Source organism: Macaca thibetana, chromosome 2 (assembly GCF_024542745.1).
Source record: "Macaca thibetana thibetana isolate TM-01 chromosome 2, ASM2454274v1, whole genome shotgun sequence".
Classification (NCBI taxonomy): Eukaryota; Metazoa; Chordata; class Mammalia; order Primates; family Cercopithecidae; genus Macaca; species Macaca thibetana.
The window spans coordinates 52,933,013-52,949,349 of record NC_065579.1 but is presented as its reverse complement, the minus strand read 5'-3'; the positions used below and the strand labels follow the sequence as shown (position 1 = coordinate 52,949,349).

The following is a 16,337-nucleotide window of genomic DNA, read 5'->3' as shown; positions in this document are numbered from 1 at the left end:
CATGTCTTAATATGACATGTACATGCACTTAGCAATACTCTTTTCTAATGAAAGAGATGGAGTTGAGTTCATGAGTGTTATCCAAAACTATGGCAGAAGACACAAATGCGTTGCCAGGCAGAGTTAAAAGAATCTAACGAGCTTTGTGTGAATTTTAAAAACATTGTTTGAACTCAACTTCTATTAACTAAACACAAAATGATGGAGTGCTAATAAATATTCAGCAAAACGATTGAACAGAGCATACACTACTTAAAATGTGTGTTAAGCAGAAAGATAAACCAAAGTATCTTTTGCCATAAAAGAACTCCAAGACTTCATTCTGTATTTTTAAAAGTTAACAGTAAAATCTATATAGCATTTCTGTAAGAAAGCAAACTGTTTTAGGGGCATACAAATCAGTAATGCAGACCTAGTGAATTCTAGCAAACAAACTTGAAGTTAAAGTTTCTTGCCAAAAATTAAACAACGATTACTTTGATACCTTGGTCTTGTTCCTCCTCCAATTTCATAATTTGAAATAACATTTTGCTTTGAATCACTATGGCTTTTACAGGAAAAAAAAAAAGAAAACATAAAATAGCACAAAAATTAAAATATAGTTTATTTTATAGAATATGTATTTGCATTAAAATACACTGGGGAAGTGACTATTTCATATCAAAAATTCAACACAATAGGAACCCTTCAGAAATATAGATATACTTAAAGTACACAGGATGCAGAAAAGTATGTTTATTTTCTATATAAAATATAGATTGTCCTTTTGGTTTATTTTGCTGCTTTGTCCCATGCTAGATACCATGTGATTTCCCCCCCATAAAATAACAAAGATCAGTTTTAATGATGAGAAACCAGTACAGTGCAAAGCAATTCATGCATACAGTTTTGCATGTATGCATTCCATATGTAAGTATTCATACCTATCCCAGAGGCTCTTTGATTCCTGTAACGTGTTCAAATGGAACGCTTGGTAGAAAGCAGTTGAAGGATTCCTGTGAGATCCGAGAATCAAATGGAAATGAAGTTGAGAACGTACAGTATAATCACTACTTTTCAAAAGAAGATGGAAGATTTTAGATTTCTAAAACAGTGTAACTTTTAATAATAAAAAGATTTAAAAACCACGTAAGTTTGCTTAAAACAACACTTCGAAAGAAATTAAAAACTGGACAAAATCCAGCAGACTTCAACAATAATTCAGGATCACAGTTATAAAGAGGTAATGCAGATGAAACTAAATACTAAGTAGCATCCAATTTTGTATGTGTGTGCTTATAAATATGACTAATTCATAGCCTAATCAACACTGTTCTCTACCAAATGCCTTTATAAATATCGATCTTGTTTAACAGTTTAACAAGGCTATTCTCAGGTAGAGTATCCACATAAAGTAAGTTAAGCTATATCTTCACAATGTAAAAACTTTTCCTAGGCTCTGTTAAAAGTAGCAAAGGTTTGATAATTAACAATGAAGAGTTCTTTCCTGGGTTGGACTTGACACATTTCCACCTTCAAAACCCATTTATTTATATGTGTTTTTTTTCTCGTATAGGGCAAAAAAAGGCGCTGCAATTGTTTGGCAGCTTTCTAATTCTAGCATTGGTACTGTACCACTTTAAGGGGTAAAAGCCTATTTATCGTAATTATTTTTCATTTCTAACATTCCCTAGGGATACGTTCCCTAGGGCTATCACCATAGACTCTTAACTGATGGGCTCTTCTGGACTGTCTCCCAGTAAGTATGATTCACCTCCTATCTAGGGACTGGTTCCACGGGGACCCAAACTTTTGACAAACCTGTTCCCTCCTCCTCAGCACGCTTTCATAGTCTTCCCCCACCTTCAACCTGTAAGTCTGGAAGCTAACAAAAACTTTGCCATATAACTTTGTAGCAGAACAGCAGTGGTTAAGAATGTATTTATTAGGTACCACACACTATTTTAACTGCTTTATACTCATTAACTACATTTTGACAATAGCCCTAAGAGGTAGGAACCACTATTCCCATCTCATAGATGAGAAAACTGGGTCAGATAGAAGTAACTTGGCTTACATCACTGAGCTAGTAGGTGGCAATCTAGTTCCAGAGTTTATGCTCTTAAACCACTACGCTAAACACATAGCAGCATTAGTTTGACCTCTTTAAGTCTGTCTCTTTATCTGTAAACTGGTTACATTACTACCTAGCTTTGCAGGATGGCTGAAGAACTGAGTCTAAATGTAAAGTTCCTGGCATACAGTGAATTCTTAATAGCTATTATTTTAATCTACAAAATGAGGTTTAGATACAACATGGCAATTCTGGAGTCCTATTAACAGCCTTAAACTCTGTGCAGAATTATTAGTACAATTAAAAAAAAAATGACTTCCAAGATGCCAGAGAATCACTAAAGTAACTGTTTGATTAATTAGAAGACTAATACGTGTATTTCTCATTGCTTGCCCTACTTCAACTCCTTTCTATTCTTTTAACCCCTTCACTGCTTTTCTCCTAACTAGGTCTAAGGCAATCAAAGACACTGATTAGACCTGCTAATAACAAGAAAAGCTTAAGAGGTTTCTAACTACTGTTTGTTTAACGGCTTACATCCTCTTAAGATGTATTTGTCAGGCCACTTTTTTCGCTGTACTTAGAAGTCAGTCTGCCAAATCAAATGAAAACTGAACCAACTGAACATTCAATTTGGTTTTTTTTGGTTGTTGTTTCTTTTTGTTTTTGTTTTTAAAAAAAAAAAAACAGGCTTGCCCAGGAACATATGGGAACTAGTTTGCTCTCCTCAAAGGTCTGTCTGGAAACCTCCAGTTTAAATGGAGTGACTCAGAGAGGAAGGTAGTATACACAAAAGAATAAGAAAGAGTATACTTGGAAGTTATTCTTCAAGTCTACAATTCAAAATTCATTAAAGAGTACTCACAATATATTTATAGGAATGATATTCTTTAAAATAACTATTATTTATTTATTTTTTGGAGACAGAGTTTCATTCTTCTCACCCAGGCTGGAGTGCAATGGCACAATCGTGGCTGTACTGCAAACTCTGCCTCCTGGGTTCAAACAGTCTTCCCACCTCAGCCTCCCGAGTAGCTGGGATTACAGGTGCCCACCACCACACTCAGCTAATTTTTGGTAGAGATGGGGTTTCACCATGTTGGCCAGGCTGGTCTCAAACTCCTGACCTCAGGTGATCTGCCCGCCTTGGCCTCCCCAAGTGCCGCGATTACAGGCATGAGCCACCACACCTGGCCTCTTTAAAAGAACTTTAGATCCTCTGACTTTGGAAATATAAATATTTAATTTGAATCAAATTCATATTCCAGGTAAGTTGGTTCCAAATGAAGTCATATGACTTGTTATAAAATTCCAGCAGTTTTACAGAATAGTGAAATATCTCTTAAGTCAAATGTAAAAGTGAAAAACAAACATATTTGTAGTTAGTAGTAAATACTGGGATATGTAAAGAACCTGTGAAATAAAATACTGTATAAATGGATCAAAAGTTTTTAGAATATATTAGAATACACTTAATTAGAAAAAAGCTAACAATTAATAATCACTCTACATATATTCAAAGTGAAGAAGCCACAGTACATGGTTTTCTATAGTACATAGTTAAACAATCTATGTACTACATAAAACTTTAAACAGTCTAGATTTTAAAGGTAAAAATTTAGACAGTCTTATAAGCTATGAAATTTTGTTTCTGGGATACTTCAACTGGGATGTTATCCATAAACTGAGGGATTTCTGGCAAACAGCAACAATAATTGGTCTCCAAACACTGATTAACAGGTATAGATTAAAGGAGTCAAGTCTGTGAAATTACAGATCAAGAAAGTAGAAGGGAAAAGAGCCATTTGTAAAGATTGAAGGGCCTGATCATCAGAGAGACTTCTATTTTGGAATGGCATAAAATTGAGGAGATTAAGAGCCCAAGGAAAAGGCTGTTAATGGGATCATTTCAAGGTTACAGTCTATGAAACCTGAAAGCATGAAGAGGCAACTGAAATTAAATATTTTATTAGAACGAAATACTGATTTTTTATGCAGCTGTGGTCACAAATTCTCTTCCACTCAGGAAGTAAAATTTGAAACCAGCTTTCTAACAATTTATTTGACATCAATATAAACTACCACTCTAAATATAGAGACAACGAAGCAATTCTAGGAAGACTGAGATGTGGTTTACACTGTACTTCAGCCACCTAAACAAAAATGCTGTTTTCCTATTTGTAAACATTCTTCAACACCACTGAACAAAATATATTCTTTTCTCCCTGACTTTACATACTCAATAGTCCATCACATTAATTTCCAAGTAAGTCAAAATACTGTATCAGAAAATGACTCAAAGCATGTGGCATGTCTACCCGTTTTTGCAAGATACTACTTTGTAGGGTAACTGACTACAACAGGGAGAAAAACACAAACATTCCATACCTCAAAACTAAGCTACAAAAATTGTCAAAGCTTAAAGCATAAGGTACTTGAGCACTCAACAAACACCTCTTTCTCTTATCTATGCCAAAATATGACTTCAGAGATCTCTAAATAGAAACCAAGGAAATACGATATGAAGAAGATCAACAAGCACCATCTCCAATATTATTATCTGGGGAATTTAAATGATTAAAAATATCCTTTAGGTAAAGGGTTACAACACAACAAATCAGTGGCTATGGTAGCTCTTCCTTCCTCCAAACTTACTGTCTGCCAAGTAATAAAACAAATTTGTAACTCGGAATATTCAAAAGCACTGGCTTTGGGTTAAAGGTCTGAATATGAGTCTATGCTTTGTCACCCAATACCTAGGTGACTCAAATTCTAAGAGTTTGTTTCCTTAAACCATAAGAAAGGAGGAAGGGAAGAAACCACTTTCTTACAAATTGTTGAAAAGATCAAATGAAAGTCTATATACATAGGACCTGACACAAGTAAGTTTGCTTTTTGTTTAATATAGGGTTAGTTTCCAAATTACGCTGCCTATAAATCAAATTTTGGTAGAGTATCTCAACATGTACCAAATGTTCTGACATTATCAAGGTAATATTGAGGGAAACAAAATACTTAAACTTAGAGCTAGGTGTACCAAAATATTTGGCATATTTCATTAGATAAGAATTCTGATTTTTGGGACTCAGCACTCCGAAGGTATTCCCTTAACACAACTTTATCATAAGATTATAATTTAAAATGCAATAATCACTGAAAGGATACTGAAATCATTTCAAGATATACATTATTTTAACAATAAAAGCTTCAATAAACACCTTTAACAGCAACTTACTATAAAAATCTAAATTTCTGGCCAGGCGCGGTGGCTCACGCCTGTAATCCCAGCACTTTGGGAGGCCGAGACAGGTGGATCACGAGGTCAGGAGATCGAGACCATCCTGGCTAACACAGTGAAACCCCGCCTCTACTTAAAAAAAAAAAAAAAGAAAAAAAAATTAGCCAGGCGTGGTGTGGGGCCCCTGTGGTCCCAGCTACACAGGAGGCTGAGGCAGGAGAATGGCATGAACCCAGGAGGCGGAGCTTGCAGTCAGCTGAGATCTGGCCACTGCACTCCAGCCTGGGCGACACAGCAAGACTCCGTCTCAAAAAAATAATAAAAAAAAATAAAAATCTAAATTTCTTACCATGACATTTAAGTCCTTCACTCTGGTTCCTGTCAAATTAATAATACCATTTTCCAAACGATAGATTCTCACTCTTTCACAAATCATTATACAAACTACCTTTTATCTCTGCTTGGAAAACTATCCCCTTCTTTTCTTAGTGACCTAATCTGAATGACCATTTTAAGATTTAGTTCAAGAGTTAGCCTCAAAAGAATGTACAAGTAATAATGGGTACTTCTAAGGATAAACTGGGTGGCTAGAGGACAGAGAAAGCAGAGAGGCTTTCGATTTTACTCTTTTATATATTTTGAGTTTTGAACTATATAAATACCTATGCAGAGAATAATTTTTAAATAGAAGTCAGTCTACTACCCTACCAATCCCAACCTGATCTGATGTCTCAAACTGTTCCCATTAGCACCTTATATTACTCCATCACCACCTACAATGTATATCAAAGTATACATCTGATCATCATTTTCATGATGATGAAAATGCCTGAGATCTAGGAGGGCAGGATAGTCTCATATTTGTATTCCAGTGCTCACTACTCGCAGAGCATCATGAAAGCTGAATGACTGATATGCTGTTTTAAATGTTTTCTTGGGCCATCAACCTACTTAATGAGTATTTGCAAACTTCATTTATTGCCACACAATAGTCAAGTGGCAGGAAAGGGGTGACAAGGTTTAAGTTTGCTGTTCTCTCATGAAGCACACCTGAATGTATGGTCTCATATACATAAGGCTAGAAGAAATCTTAAAATTTGACAAAGTCTCAAAAAAGAAAAACAGACAAGTGAAATAATTTGACCAAAGAAACCAGCTAAATGATAGAAGAGCCATGACTGGAACACAATTCCCTATACTTCTTACAACATCATGACTCCTCTGCACTAAAACATCATCTCCTTTTTTCTGACTACAACCATACCATACAATTATGCTTTCATACTAAAATGGAAGATTCTTGGTATGATTTACAGCATGTGAAGGGGTGATCTGGGAGAACAGTTTGGACACTGAAATATTAACATTTCTGTGACATACGTTTGCCACATATATTATGTTACAGACTGTTCAAATTACTTGCATACATCATTTAATCCTTTAAAACTCTCCCAGGTAGGTACAATCCCCATTTTTCATAAGAGGAAACAAGGCATCTACGCCAACTAGCTCAAGGTCAAATACAGCAGTTAGATTTTAGCCCAGGTATGTCTGACTCCACTGTCTCTGTAATGGTCATTCACATATGTTAACACATAATTAAACATGCTATTGGTTTTATTTGATCAAAACAGCTCCTCTCTCCTTTGTTTTGTCTTCAAAGACTAGGTAGACAGTATACCAAGCAAAGATTTGTTTTGCTTTAACATACAAAACCACTTGATAAAAACTAAATACTAACTCTACTTTAGAAACTAGTGGGCTTTACACTTAGCTTTGGGAATCCTTTATTCAGGTTAAATGATATACTTGTATAATAATGAAGATGAACAGCCTAACACTAACATTTAAAACTATGCCATCATTATTTATAATAATTGACACATTAATCACAAACTCCATCTTCTACAAGGCAATATTCTTTAGACAAATTTTAGTAAAGGCTTATGGGAAAAGAAGCTTTAAGTAATTTAACATTTAGACTTTACTTATTTGTCCTGCCTACCCTAATAATAGGTATATGTCCCAGGCAAACACTAATAAAATTAACTCAATTATCTGCAGAATTTTCACTTAACATCACAAATAAATGTACAATTTAAAAGGATGGAAGCACTTTTTCTTCTTAAACAAAAATTAGCTTGGGTACAAAGAAATCAAACTAAATACTAAATACTAATTATTTAAGTCTGATTTGCGGCTTTAAATTTGAGACAAGTAATCTAGATGAAATTTAATTCACCTGATTTAAGAGCAGAACTCGCCGGGCGCGGTGGCTCAAGCCTGTAATCCCAGCACTTTGGGAGGCCGAGACGGGCGGATCACGAGGTCAGGAGATCGAGACCATCCTGGCGAACATGGTGAAACCCCGTCTCTACTAAAAAAATACAAAAAAACTAGCCGGGCGAGGTGGTGGGCGCCTGTAGTCCCAGCTACTCAGGAGGCTGAGGCAGGAGAATGGCGTAAACCTGGGAGGCGGAGCTTGCAGTGAGCTGAGATCCAGCCACTGCACTCCACCCTGGGCGACACAGCGAGACTCCGTCTCAAAAAAAAAAAAAAAAAAAAAAAAGAGAGCAGAACTCATGCAATACTTTCATATAAGAAACAATCCATCAATACACCTTTAATATTACTAAGCCAAATTTGAAGAGTATACATCAAAGTATGCTTATTAAAGTCATGGAACGATGTATAGGAATGGTGCAAACTGGCTACTATTCCTACCTTTTTATGAGGGAGACCCAGTTTTTGCCCTAAGCAATGCCAGATTAAGAATATAACAAATATTGAGTAATTTGATACGTTCAAGAATTGCTGTGGGAAAGACATTATACCAATGATTCAGGTATACATATTCTTTGTGGACTCAATAATTCACACAATACCACTGAAAATAGTAGCCTCAAATCACAAGCCCATTGGTTTAGTATAAAGAAAAACCATACACTTAAATATCAGGAGTTTTGCTACACATACCCCTTAAATATGATTAATATTTCTTACTAAAAATCTGCTTTTCCAATTAAGGAATTACTTATGGAATATCATTCAGGCTATGTTTAGCCAGACAGACCTGCTTTTGTAAGGCCTCTCCTTCCTCATACTTTAAGTATTTAAAGAGTAATGCAATTAAGAAATAAACAGAATCTTCAGAAAAGGAAATACACACTGGACTAAAACAATTCTTCAAAGAAAGAATTAGAACACCGTTCCTCAATATTCACAAGTGTTCCTATTTCTTTTGAGACTATATTTCATGCTATTCCACTGTATTTTCTTCCACCTTGGTAATCTGCTATCATTCTACACTTCCCCACCCCCAACTCCTGCCATTTTAGGAAAGGAAGGTCAGAATCCTTTTATACTTTCCTAACTACTATTCCTCTATTAGGAAACAGATTTATTTGGGTTTCTTTACTACTTGATTGGTGGGGCTGCCATTTGTTCATAACTGCTTCTGATCTTTTCTGGTGCAGAGACAGATAGACTCCCATTCCTAATTGGGAAGTACCAGATTCACAGATCCAGTACTATATTTCACTATTTCCAAATTAGTGCTATCATAATTATTTTTTCTTTTTCTTTTTACAGACAGGGTCTTGCTGTGTGGCCCAGGCTTCAGTGCAATATTATAACATAGCTCACTGTAGCCTCCAGCTCCTGGGCTCAAGTGATCCTCCTGCTTCAGCCTCCCCAAGTAGCTAAAACTATAGGTGTGGGCCTCCAGACCTGGCTAAGTTTTAAATGTTTTGTAGAGACAAGGCCTCGCTATGTTGCCTAGGCTGGTCTCAAACTCAAACATCAAGCAATCCCGACCTTGGTCTCCCAAAGTGCTGGGATTACAAGGCATGAGCCACCACCCCTGGCCCAGGATTCTTAAATAACAAATGAATTGGCATTATATTTATTCTCAGGAAGTAGAGAACATATATACCCCTACCACCAGTCCTATATAAAATGACTTCTCATAAAGGTGATTTAGTTCAGGGGTTGTGATCTCCTAAAGAGAAAAAACAAGTGTTACTAAAATAGTTGGAATCTGTATTATTCACACACATATAAGCCATTATGTTTTCTAAAAATATTTAACAATGTTTGGCCTATATGATTTAGTTCACATAAAGTTTTATACAATATGTGTCACTGTGAATATAAAAGGCCACACTCCTACAGATATAGCTCATGGTTTAGGAATTTCAGGTACTTCGGAAAACCGTAAGCCTTTTTGGAAAACTGTCATTTCCTTTTACTTCGAGCCACGTTTATGAATAAAGTATGTTTTAGTAATCCATGTGGCGCTCCTGATGAATACATCAATATCAGTTTTTATACTAAATAATAATATCACATATATATGATCTGACATTTTTATTACTAACTCCTCAGTAAGAACACTCTTAAACATGTAGATAGGCCTAAGATAGTATCTAGTATGTAATTCACACATCAACTGTAAACCTACAAGAGCAAAATTACCTTCACAATTTAACAGATAAATGTCAGCTTCCAAGAAATATATTCAAGACAGAAATGTCCATCTTTAGAGACTTCAATTCAGTGAGACTTTCATATAACAGAGATCTAAGATTGAGACAGTTCTGCCTCCTGGTATACATTTACTTAATCCTCTCACTTAAACTTCAAGTAAAAAAAAAGCAGAATTTTGTTTAAAATATATATAAATGTACAAACAAAATGTGTATTTATGGCACATACCAGGACACACCACTTAACTTTCACAATGTATAATACTTTATCAGCGGTCATTAGCAAACCACACAAATAAAACCACTAACAAGACATAGAAATATCTGCCACCAAAGGATCCTTAGAATCAGGTTTTCAACAGTCTTTTGGCCACAGATGACAGCTCACAATTGCAGCCATTCATAAGAGTTCCTGGAATGCGGCCTACAGAGTTCACACTGGTCGGCTATCTATGGAAAGTGATCTGTACTGTGGTCCTTTTCCAAAAGGGCCAGTAATACTTTGCACCTCCTCTCATTTATAGGAGACTGTTAAGTGTGTATGCAGTTTAAACAAGTTTTGTAAAGTTCACTATAAAAGTAGCTACACATTTAAGAATTATATTTTCAACCATCACATCCACCAGTTTACACAAAATCAATTTGAAAAGTCTCAACAACTGACCATAAACCTTTCTAATGAAAATGGCCAGAAAGATAAACTTTATGGTAATTAATGTAGAGTCAATAGGCAATGCTAATTGAGAACCTTCTGCATATACAACCATCAGCCTTTTAAAGGTGTGATAATATTAAGATGTATTACTACAAGGCCCAGTTCTTTAATTCTAAATGATCTCAAAATTAAGCCAATATAGAGCTTTGTATTAATTAGGTAGTGGAATCAAAATCTCAAGATAGAGTTTTCAATGTATCAACCTAAACCACCTCAATCTTTTTGTTAATTTCCCATTTTCCTTCATAGAGCTTTGTATTAATTAGGTAGTGGAATCAAAATCTCAAGATAGAGTTTTCAATGTATCAACCTAAACCACCTCAATCTTTTTGTTAATTTCCCATTTTCCTTCCTTTTCTCAAAGAAATAGACTTTACTAAAGTCCTAATTTTTTTTTTTTTTTTTTAAAAAGCATACATCTTATTTACAAATATTTCCTTAGGATCTGAAATTTGTCAAACTACTTGCAAAGTTTAAATCATAATTACTCAAGACCTCTCACTCCAGTTGGTTTTATTTCAAATTTGAATGATTGCATATAAAACTGTATGCAGATTTTAAGGCGGTAATCCAAAATCACATTAAAATTAAAATTTTCAGTTAAGATAGTAGCCTCCTCAAAAGTACTCATCTCAGTAATTTAAACATATGCCTGGAAAACTGTTATTTAATTTCAAACACAAAATTTTAAAATGCCCTGTTTTTTACTAAGGCTTTCTATTAAAACAAAACAAAAAAAACCCAACTATTTCTACTTAATGGATTTATTCCTTCACCAGGTATGTTGGACCAGTGACAAAACAGTCAAATGTGTAAGATTACATCTTGGAAACTAACATGTTAAGTTAAAAACCAATGAAAGACTATAACAAAAATTAGAAATGAACATTTGGTAAGCGATGTAGATTTTAAATGATTGGGGTGAGGGAGGTAAGTGTCATGTTTAAAATAGGACTGCACATACATCAAAACTCCTGCACTGAATTAACTGTTGCAATTGATAAGAACACTGATACAGTAGTATCTGTAGTTCAAACATTCACAAATTTGGAAATGAGATTCTTCAGATTACCAACTGTTAACACAGTAAGAGGAAAAATAAATGCATTTTTGATGTCATATCCTAAATACATTTCAATTTCCATCTATCAACAGAACTATCTGCTTCATGCCTTATCATCATACTAAAGTTCTGAGGAATCTAAGTATGTATGCTGTGAACTGAGAGGTGTGAAGAGGAGAGAAAATGTAATCTGCATTCTTGGGTGGAGGGGTGTGTGTGTATAGAAAGCAGGGTAGGTCAGGAAACCAGTCATCATTTCTTGAAGAGAGATGGGGCAGTATGGCCAGTATACAGGAACAGAGGAAAGAAAAGGTTATTTGCCAACTTATCAGGAAAAAATTGGCTTGTGGCAGCTAGAAAAGAGAAGATGCCTGCTGATTATTACCAAAAGTGAAAAAATAAAGCTCAATCTGTGTTACAGGTGTGTCCCTGTGTGTGACAATGGGAGCAACCATAAAAAGTAGACAGATTTTTCTGAGTGGCTCGTGTAATCAGTTTACTTGGTAGTCCCATCCACACAAAATTTCTCAATGACTAGCTAGCTGAGCGCACTTATGGACACGTGGTGTTCTCTAAGCGTTCTCAAGTGAAGAAAGACTCCCCATAAGTAAGTCACCTACAAAAAAAGATGAACTAAGAAGATGAATGAATTTCAGTGAGTATTCTTCAAACCAACAGAAGTATATAACAAAAATACAAGGCTAATTAGAAATGGGAGGTAAAGAAACATGAAGGAACTCAGAAGAAACCATAGAAAGAGAAAGCTTTAACATATACGTCATTGTATTCTTCCACACACTAATTATTCTGGAAATCCATAATACCACTTTTCATCTTTTAAAAACACCTAAAATTAGCCTCTCGCTAAACAAAAACCCCAGCAAAGAAATGTCTGTGAAATTCGTGAAACTTTTTCTATAATTTTAAAATATAATTTTAAAACATTGCAACGAGTCAGCTTTTAAAAATTTGCAATATATATGTCAAATTTACATGTGACACTTCCTCAAAACCACAAAAATCCTCATTAAACCATAACCAAATATCAGCTCTTGTGGTATTGGTGTAGCAATACACCAATTCTTATTTAGGCCATTAAAAAAGCATCCCTAAATACAGGGAGCCAGTTATTAACATTTACACTTTTATTTAAAAATTACTCTTAAATTTCAAGAACTATAGCTTTCACTACAGTTAAAGGATCGATCTCAACCTCCCTTTCCTATAGTAAATAGACTGATGGAAGGTAAGAACATCTTTCCAGTACAGTTTTTGCTTAACAACAAAAAAAGTATCTTAGAGAAGTCTCTGGGTGTACCTTCTTTAATCAAAAGGCTGAACTAAGTATGATCTTCAAAGCCGGGTTTGACATTTCACCATTGTGTCTCCAGCCTTTCCAGATACACTGGAGGAGATTCTTCACATGGATTTTTTTTTTTTTTTTTTTTTTTACTAGAGGGCCTTCTGGTTTTCCAGAAAGGAAAATTTGTAAGTAATATGATGTCTCAGCCTCAAAACTCACACTGACAAATCTCTCTGCCTTAAGTGTTCAAGTGTGACTGATATGTAAGAAAAGAACAAATCTATGGGAGCATAACATACTAGCTACTACCATTAAATGGTAAGGATTAAGCTTAAATTCACCTTTTTTTGAGTAAACAATGTTGCATCCTGACCCATTTTAGTGCTTTTAAACAACTGTGACATGACCAATTCGCTCATTACACCCTTTGACATCAGCAATCTAAATCAATTTTACCAAACACTAAATTTTGTATTTAAAAATGCTAAGGGCCTCAGTTGACAACAAATCTCCCAAAGTTGCATCCTAAGCTACAATGTTGGCCAAGCATTTCTATCAAATATTTAAAATAGATATTTCCATACCTGTCTTCATCACCATCAACAGGAATAGCTATGCTGAATACAGAGGTGGCCAGACTGTTCATAGGTGTTAACTGAAGGGGGTTTGCCAGGGCATCTGCAACAGGCGGCTTCACAACAGGCTTATTTTCAGCAATGAGAGAAAGTGGTGGTTGAGGTAGGGGTTCTGATTTTCTTCTAGTATCGTCGACTTGCCCGACTAAAGGTTGGGTCTGAGTCTGAAACTGGCTTAGGTCAGACTGTGGTAGACTTGTTGGTGCACTGTGTGTGCCTGGCGCTAAGGGCAGCCCAACGTGCTGGATTATGCTGCTGCTCCTGCTGACTGGCGTATGGCTGCTCAGCTGTTGAGACTGGGCCAGAGGCGCGGGTACATTTGGCATAGTAACAGAAGTGGTAGACACACTAGGCACGCTTGGAGCGGGCACGGCTGCAGGCACGTTTGGAACTCCGGGCACCACGGCGTGAGGGCCACCAGGTACGGCTGACAGCGGACCACTGCCACCCATCTGCGGTGGAGGCACGGACTGGGGCTGCCCAGCCCCGGCAGGACCCATGCACGGCTGCACCACGCCTCCCACAGTAGCCGGGGGCACTCCAGCCGGCTGACATGGCGCGGCCTGCCCACCTTGCGCTGGTCCCGTCCGGGGGGCCATGGCTTCGCTGGGCTGGGCAGACGCGCCCAAGAGCTGCGCGCCCACCGAGGAGACATTCTGGCCGGTGCCCACGGGAAGGCTAGCCGCCGTGGCGGGGCTCGCCGCGGCGCCGGTGGACGACGGCTGCGCGGGGCTTGGCGGCTGCAGGCCGGCCACGTGCTGCTGCAGGTACTCACTCTGGCCCGAGGGCTGGACGGGCAGCAAATGTCCGGGCGGTATCTGAGGCTGAGGATACGCGAACTGCTGGGGCTGCTGCGCAGCAGAAGCGCCGACTGCAGGGCCCGGCTGCGGAGGCAGGGACATAGCCGGCTGCGCCAGGGTTACATTCGTCGGCGGCAGAGTCTGTCCCCCGGGCCCCGTTCCCTGGGGCTGACTGGGCTGCGCGGCTGCTATCATTGGCGACGGCCCGGTCGCGGCTCCAGGGAACGGCGGCAGCGGAGCCGAGGTTTGAGCCACAGCCCCACCTACGGGTGGCGGCGGCGGCTGTGGCTGCCCAACGCTAAAACTCTGCGGCTGGGCCGGAGTGGGCTGGCTCATTTTCTCCGACGGGGGTAGCTGTGACACAGCAGTCAAGGAGCTGTCAGTTCCCGACTCGGGCCCGTGCGCCCCCTGCATGGAGGCCACTACTACCACCACCGACCCTCCGGTGGCGCCCAGGCCGCTGTCCCGCTCCGCAGTCTGGTCAAAAGTATTGCTGTGTCTAATGCAATCCCCGGATCTAGTCAGGACGCTGCTGTCTGAATCCCGCTCATAGTATTCCATACACGTCCATCGGCCGCGTCGATAGGGCTCTCCGCTCCCGTGGTCCAGCTTGATCACGCGAAAACGGGAACTACAAGTGGTGGGAGGCTGAGATGGGGCTGCAGTCACTGGCCCGGCGGATGAGCCCGCGACCGGAGGGCCGCCGGGTGCTCCTGAGGCGGGGGCCGAAGTGGCGGCCGCCGCCAGGGTACTGGCGAGCGCCCCAGACACGCTCCGGGCCGAAACGACTCCTCCTCCGTTGGCGGGAGCAGCAGCCGCCGCTGCCAGCTGCCCATCCAGAAGGAGGTTTGGGGAGACGGTCCCGGGAGTCTCCGCATCCCCAACATTGTTAAGCGTCTCTTCGGAAGAGCTGCGCTCGCAGACCTCCTCAGGGCCATAATCCGTGGCCCGAGAGACGTCGAAAATCTCGGAGGAGACGTCCTCTGTACGTGACTCGTCCGGGTCGTCCAAGCTCTCAGTGTCCTCGGTGATGCTAGTGGCCACCTGGGCCGTGGTGACACTGGTGATCTGGAAGCAGCTCTTCTTTTTGGCCGGCATCTTGGACATGGTGAAGAAGGCTGGAGGGCAGAGAGGCACGCCGGCTCCTCCGGGTCCTGCCGGAAACCAGGGAGGGCAGAGCACGGGCCCCCAAAGACAAAAGTCCGAGTCTGCGCTGGGGTCCGAGGCCCGCCGCTGTAAGAGTCACGAGCTGATCCAGGCGCTGGTCGCCCGGTGAGACATCCTCCTCCTCGTTTCCTTCTCTGTGTCTGTCTCTTCGGCTCTGCCCCCGTCTCAGTCCCGCGGCGGCTCCTCCTTCCTTTTCAGCTCCCGCAGCCGCGGCGCCTCAATTCAATTCCCTTAGAGGCGGCGAGAGCGCGAACCCAGGGGCGGGCCGGCTGCTTCCTCTCCCGTCTCCGGGCAGCCGTGGTCAGTCCAGCTCGGCGCTCGGCGCGGTCAGCAGGCCTTGGCTGGGGGTGGGAGTGGGAGGGCGAAGAGGAGGAGGAGGAGGAGGAGGAGGAGGAGGAGGAGGAGGAGGAGGAGGAGGAGGCGGTGGCGGTGGCGGCGGCGTGAGGGGCGGTGCTGCCCCGCTCGGGCTCCTCAGGCCGGTGCCGGCGTCAGCGCTGGGCTCTCCGACTGAGGGAAGGAGTGGCGAGTCCGGAGTCGGAGATGCCTGATTCAGCCGGGAGCCGCGGGCCGGAGCTGGCTGAAGGTCCGCCGGCGGGCGGTGGGGCTGCGGCGCGGGCAGGCGGCCCTCCCTCCCCGGCTCTAGCCGGAGCTCAACCCCAGGGACATGTCGACTCTCTCTGGCGGAAACCCGCTCTGGGGGAGGGGAAAGCCGGCTCGGTCCTCCCCTTACAGGGGGAACCACCCCTGCGGGCGGGCGGCGACGGCGGTCTCGGCCTCCCCTCGCGGCTTCTCTCACAGAGGGGCGGCGGCGGCGGCAGACCGCTGGCACGGGAGCGGAGGCACCCCGGCTGTGTGAGGTAGCGGTGGTGGCTTCTT

The 16,337-nt window shown here is 40.7% G+C and overlaps 1 protein-coding gene across 3 annotated transcripts in view; it reads right to left on the bottom strand.

Moving 5' to 3' along the window:
• Window positions 1–15,963, bottom strand: part of TSC22D2 (TSC22 domain family member 2) — a 57,906-nt gene extending 41,943 nt beyond the window's left edge. For 2 of the 3 annotated variants that reach the window (XM_050779770.1, XM_050779771.1), the window contains exon 1: window positions 13,444–15,963. In XM_050779770.1, coding sequence (XP_050635727.1) covers window positions 13,444–15,401 — 1,958 coding nt within the window. In that variant the 5' untranslated portion in view covers window positions 15,402–15,963. Of the gene's footprint in view, window positions 1–923; window positions 996–13,443 lie in introns of all 3 variants that reach the window. The other variant, XM_050779769.1, reaches the window with a different exon arrangement.
• Window positions 15,964–16,337: the final 374 nt, after the last annotated feature.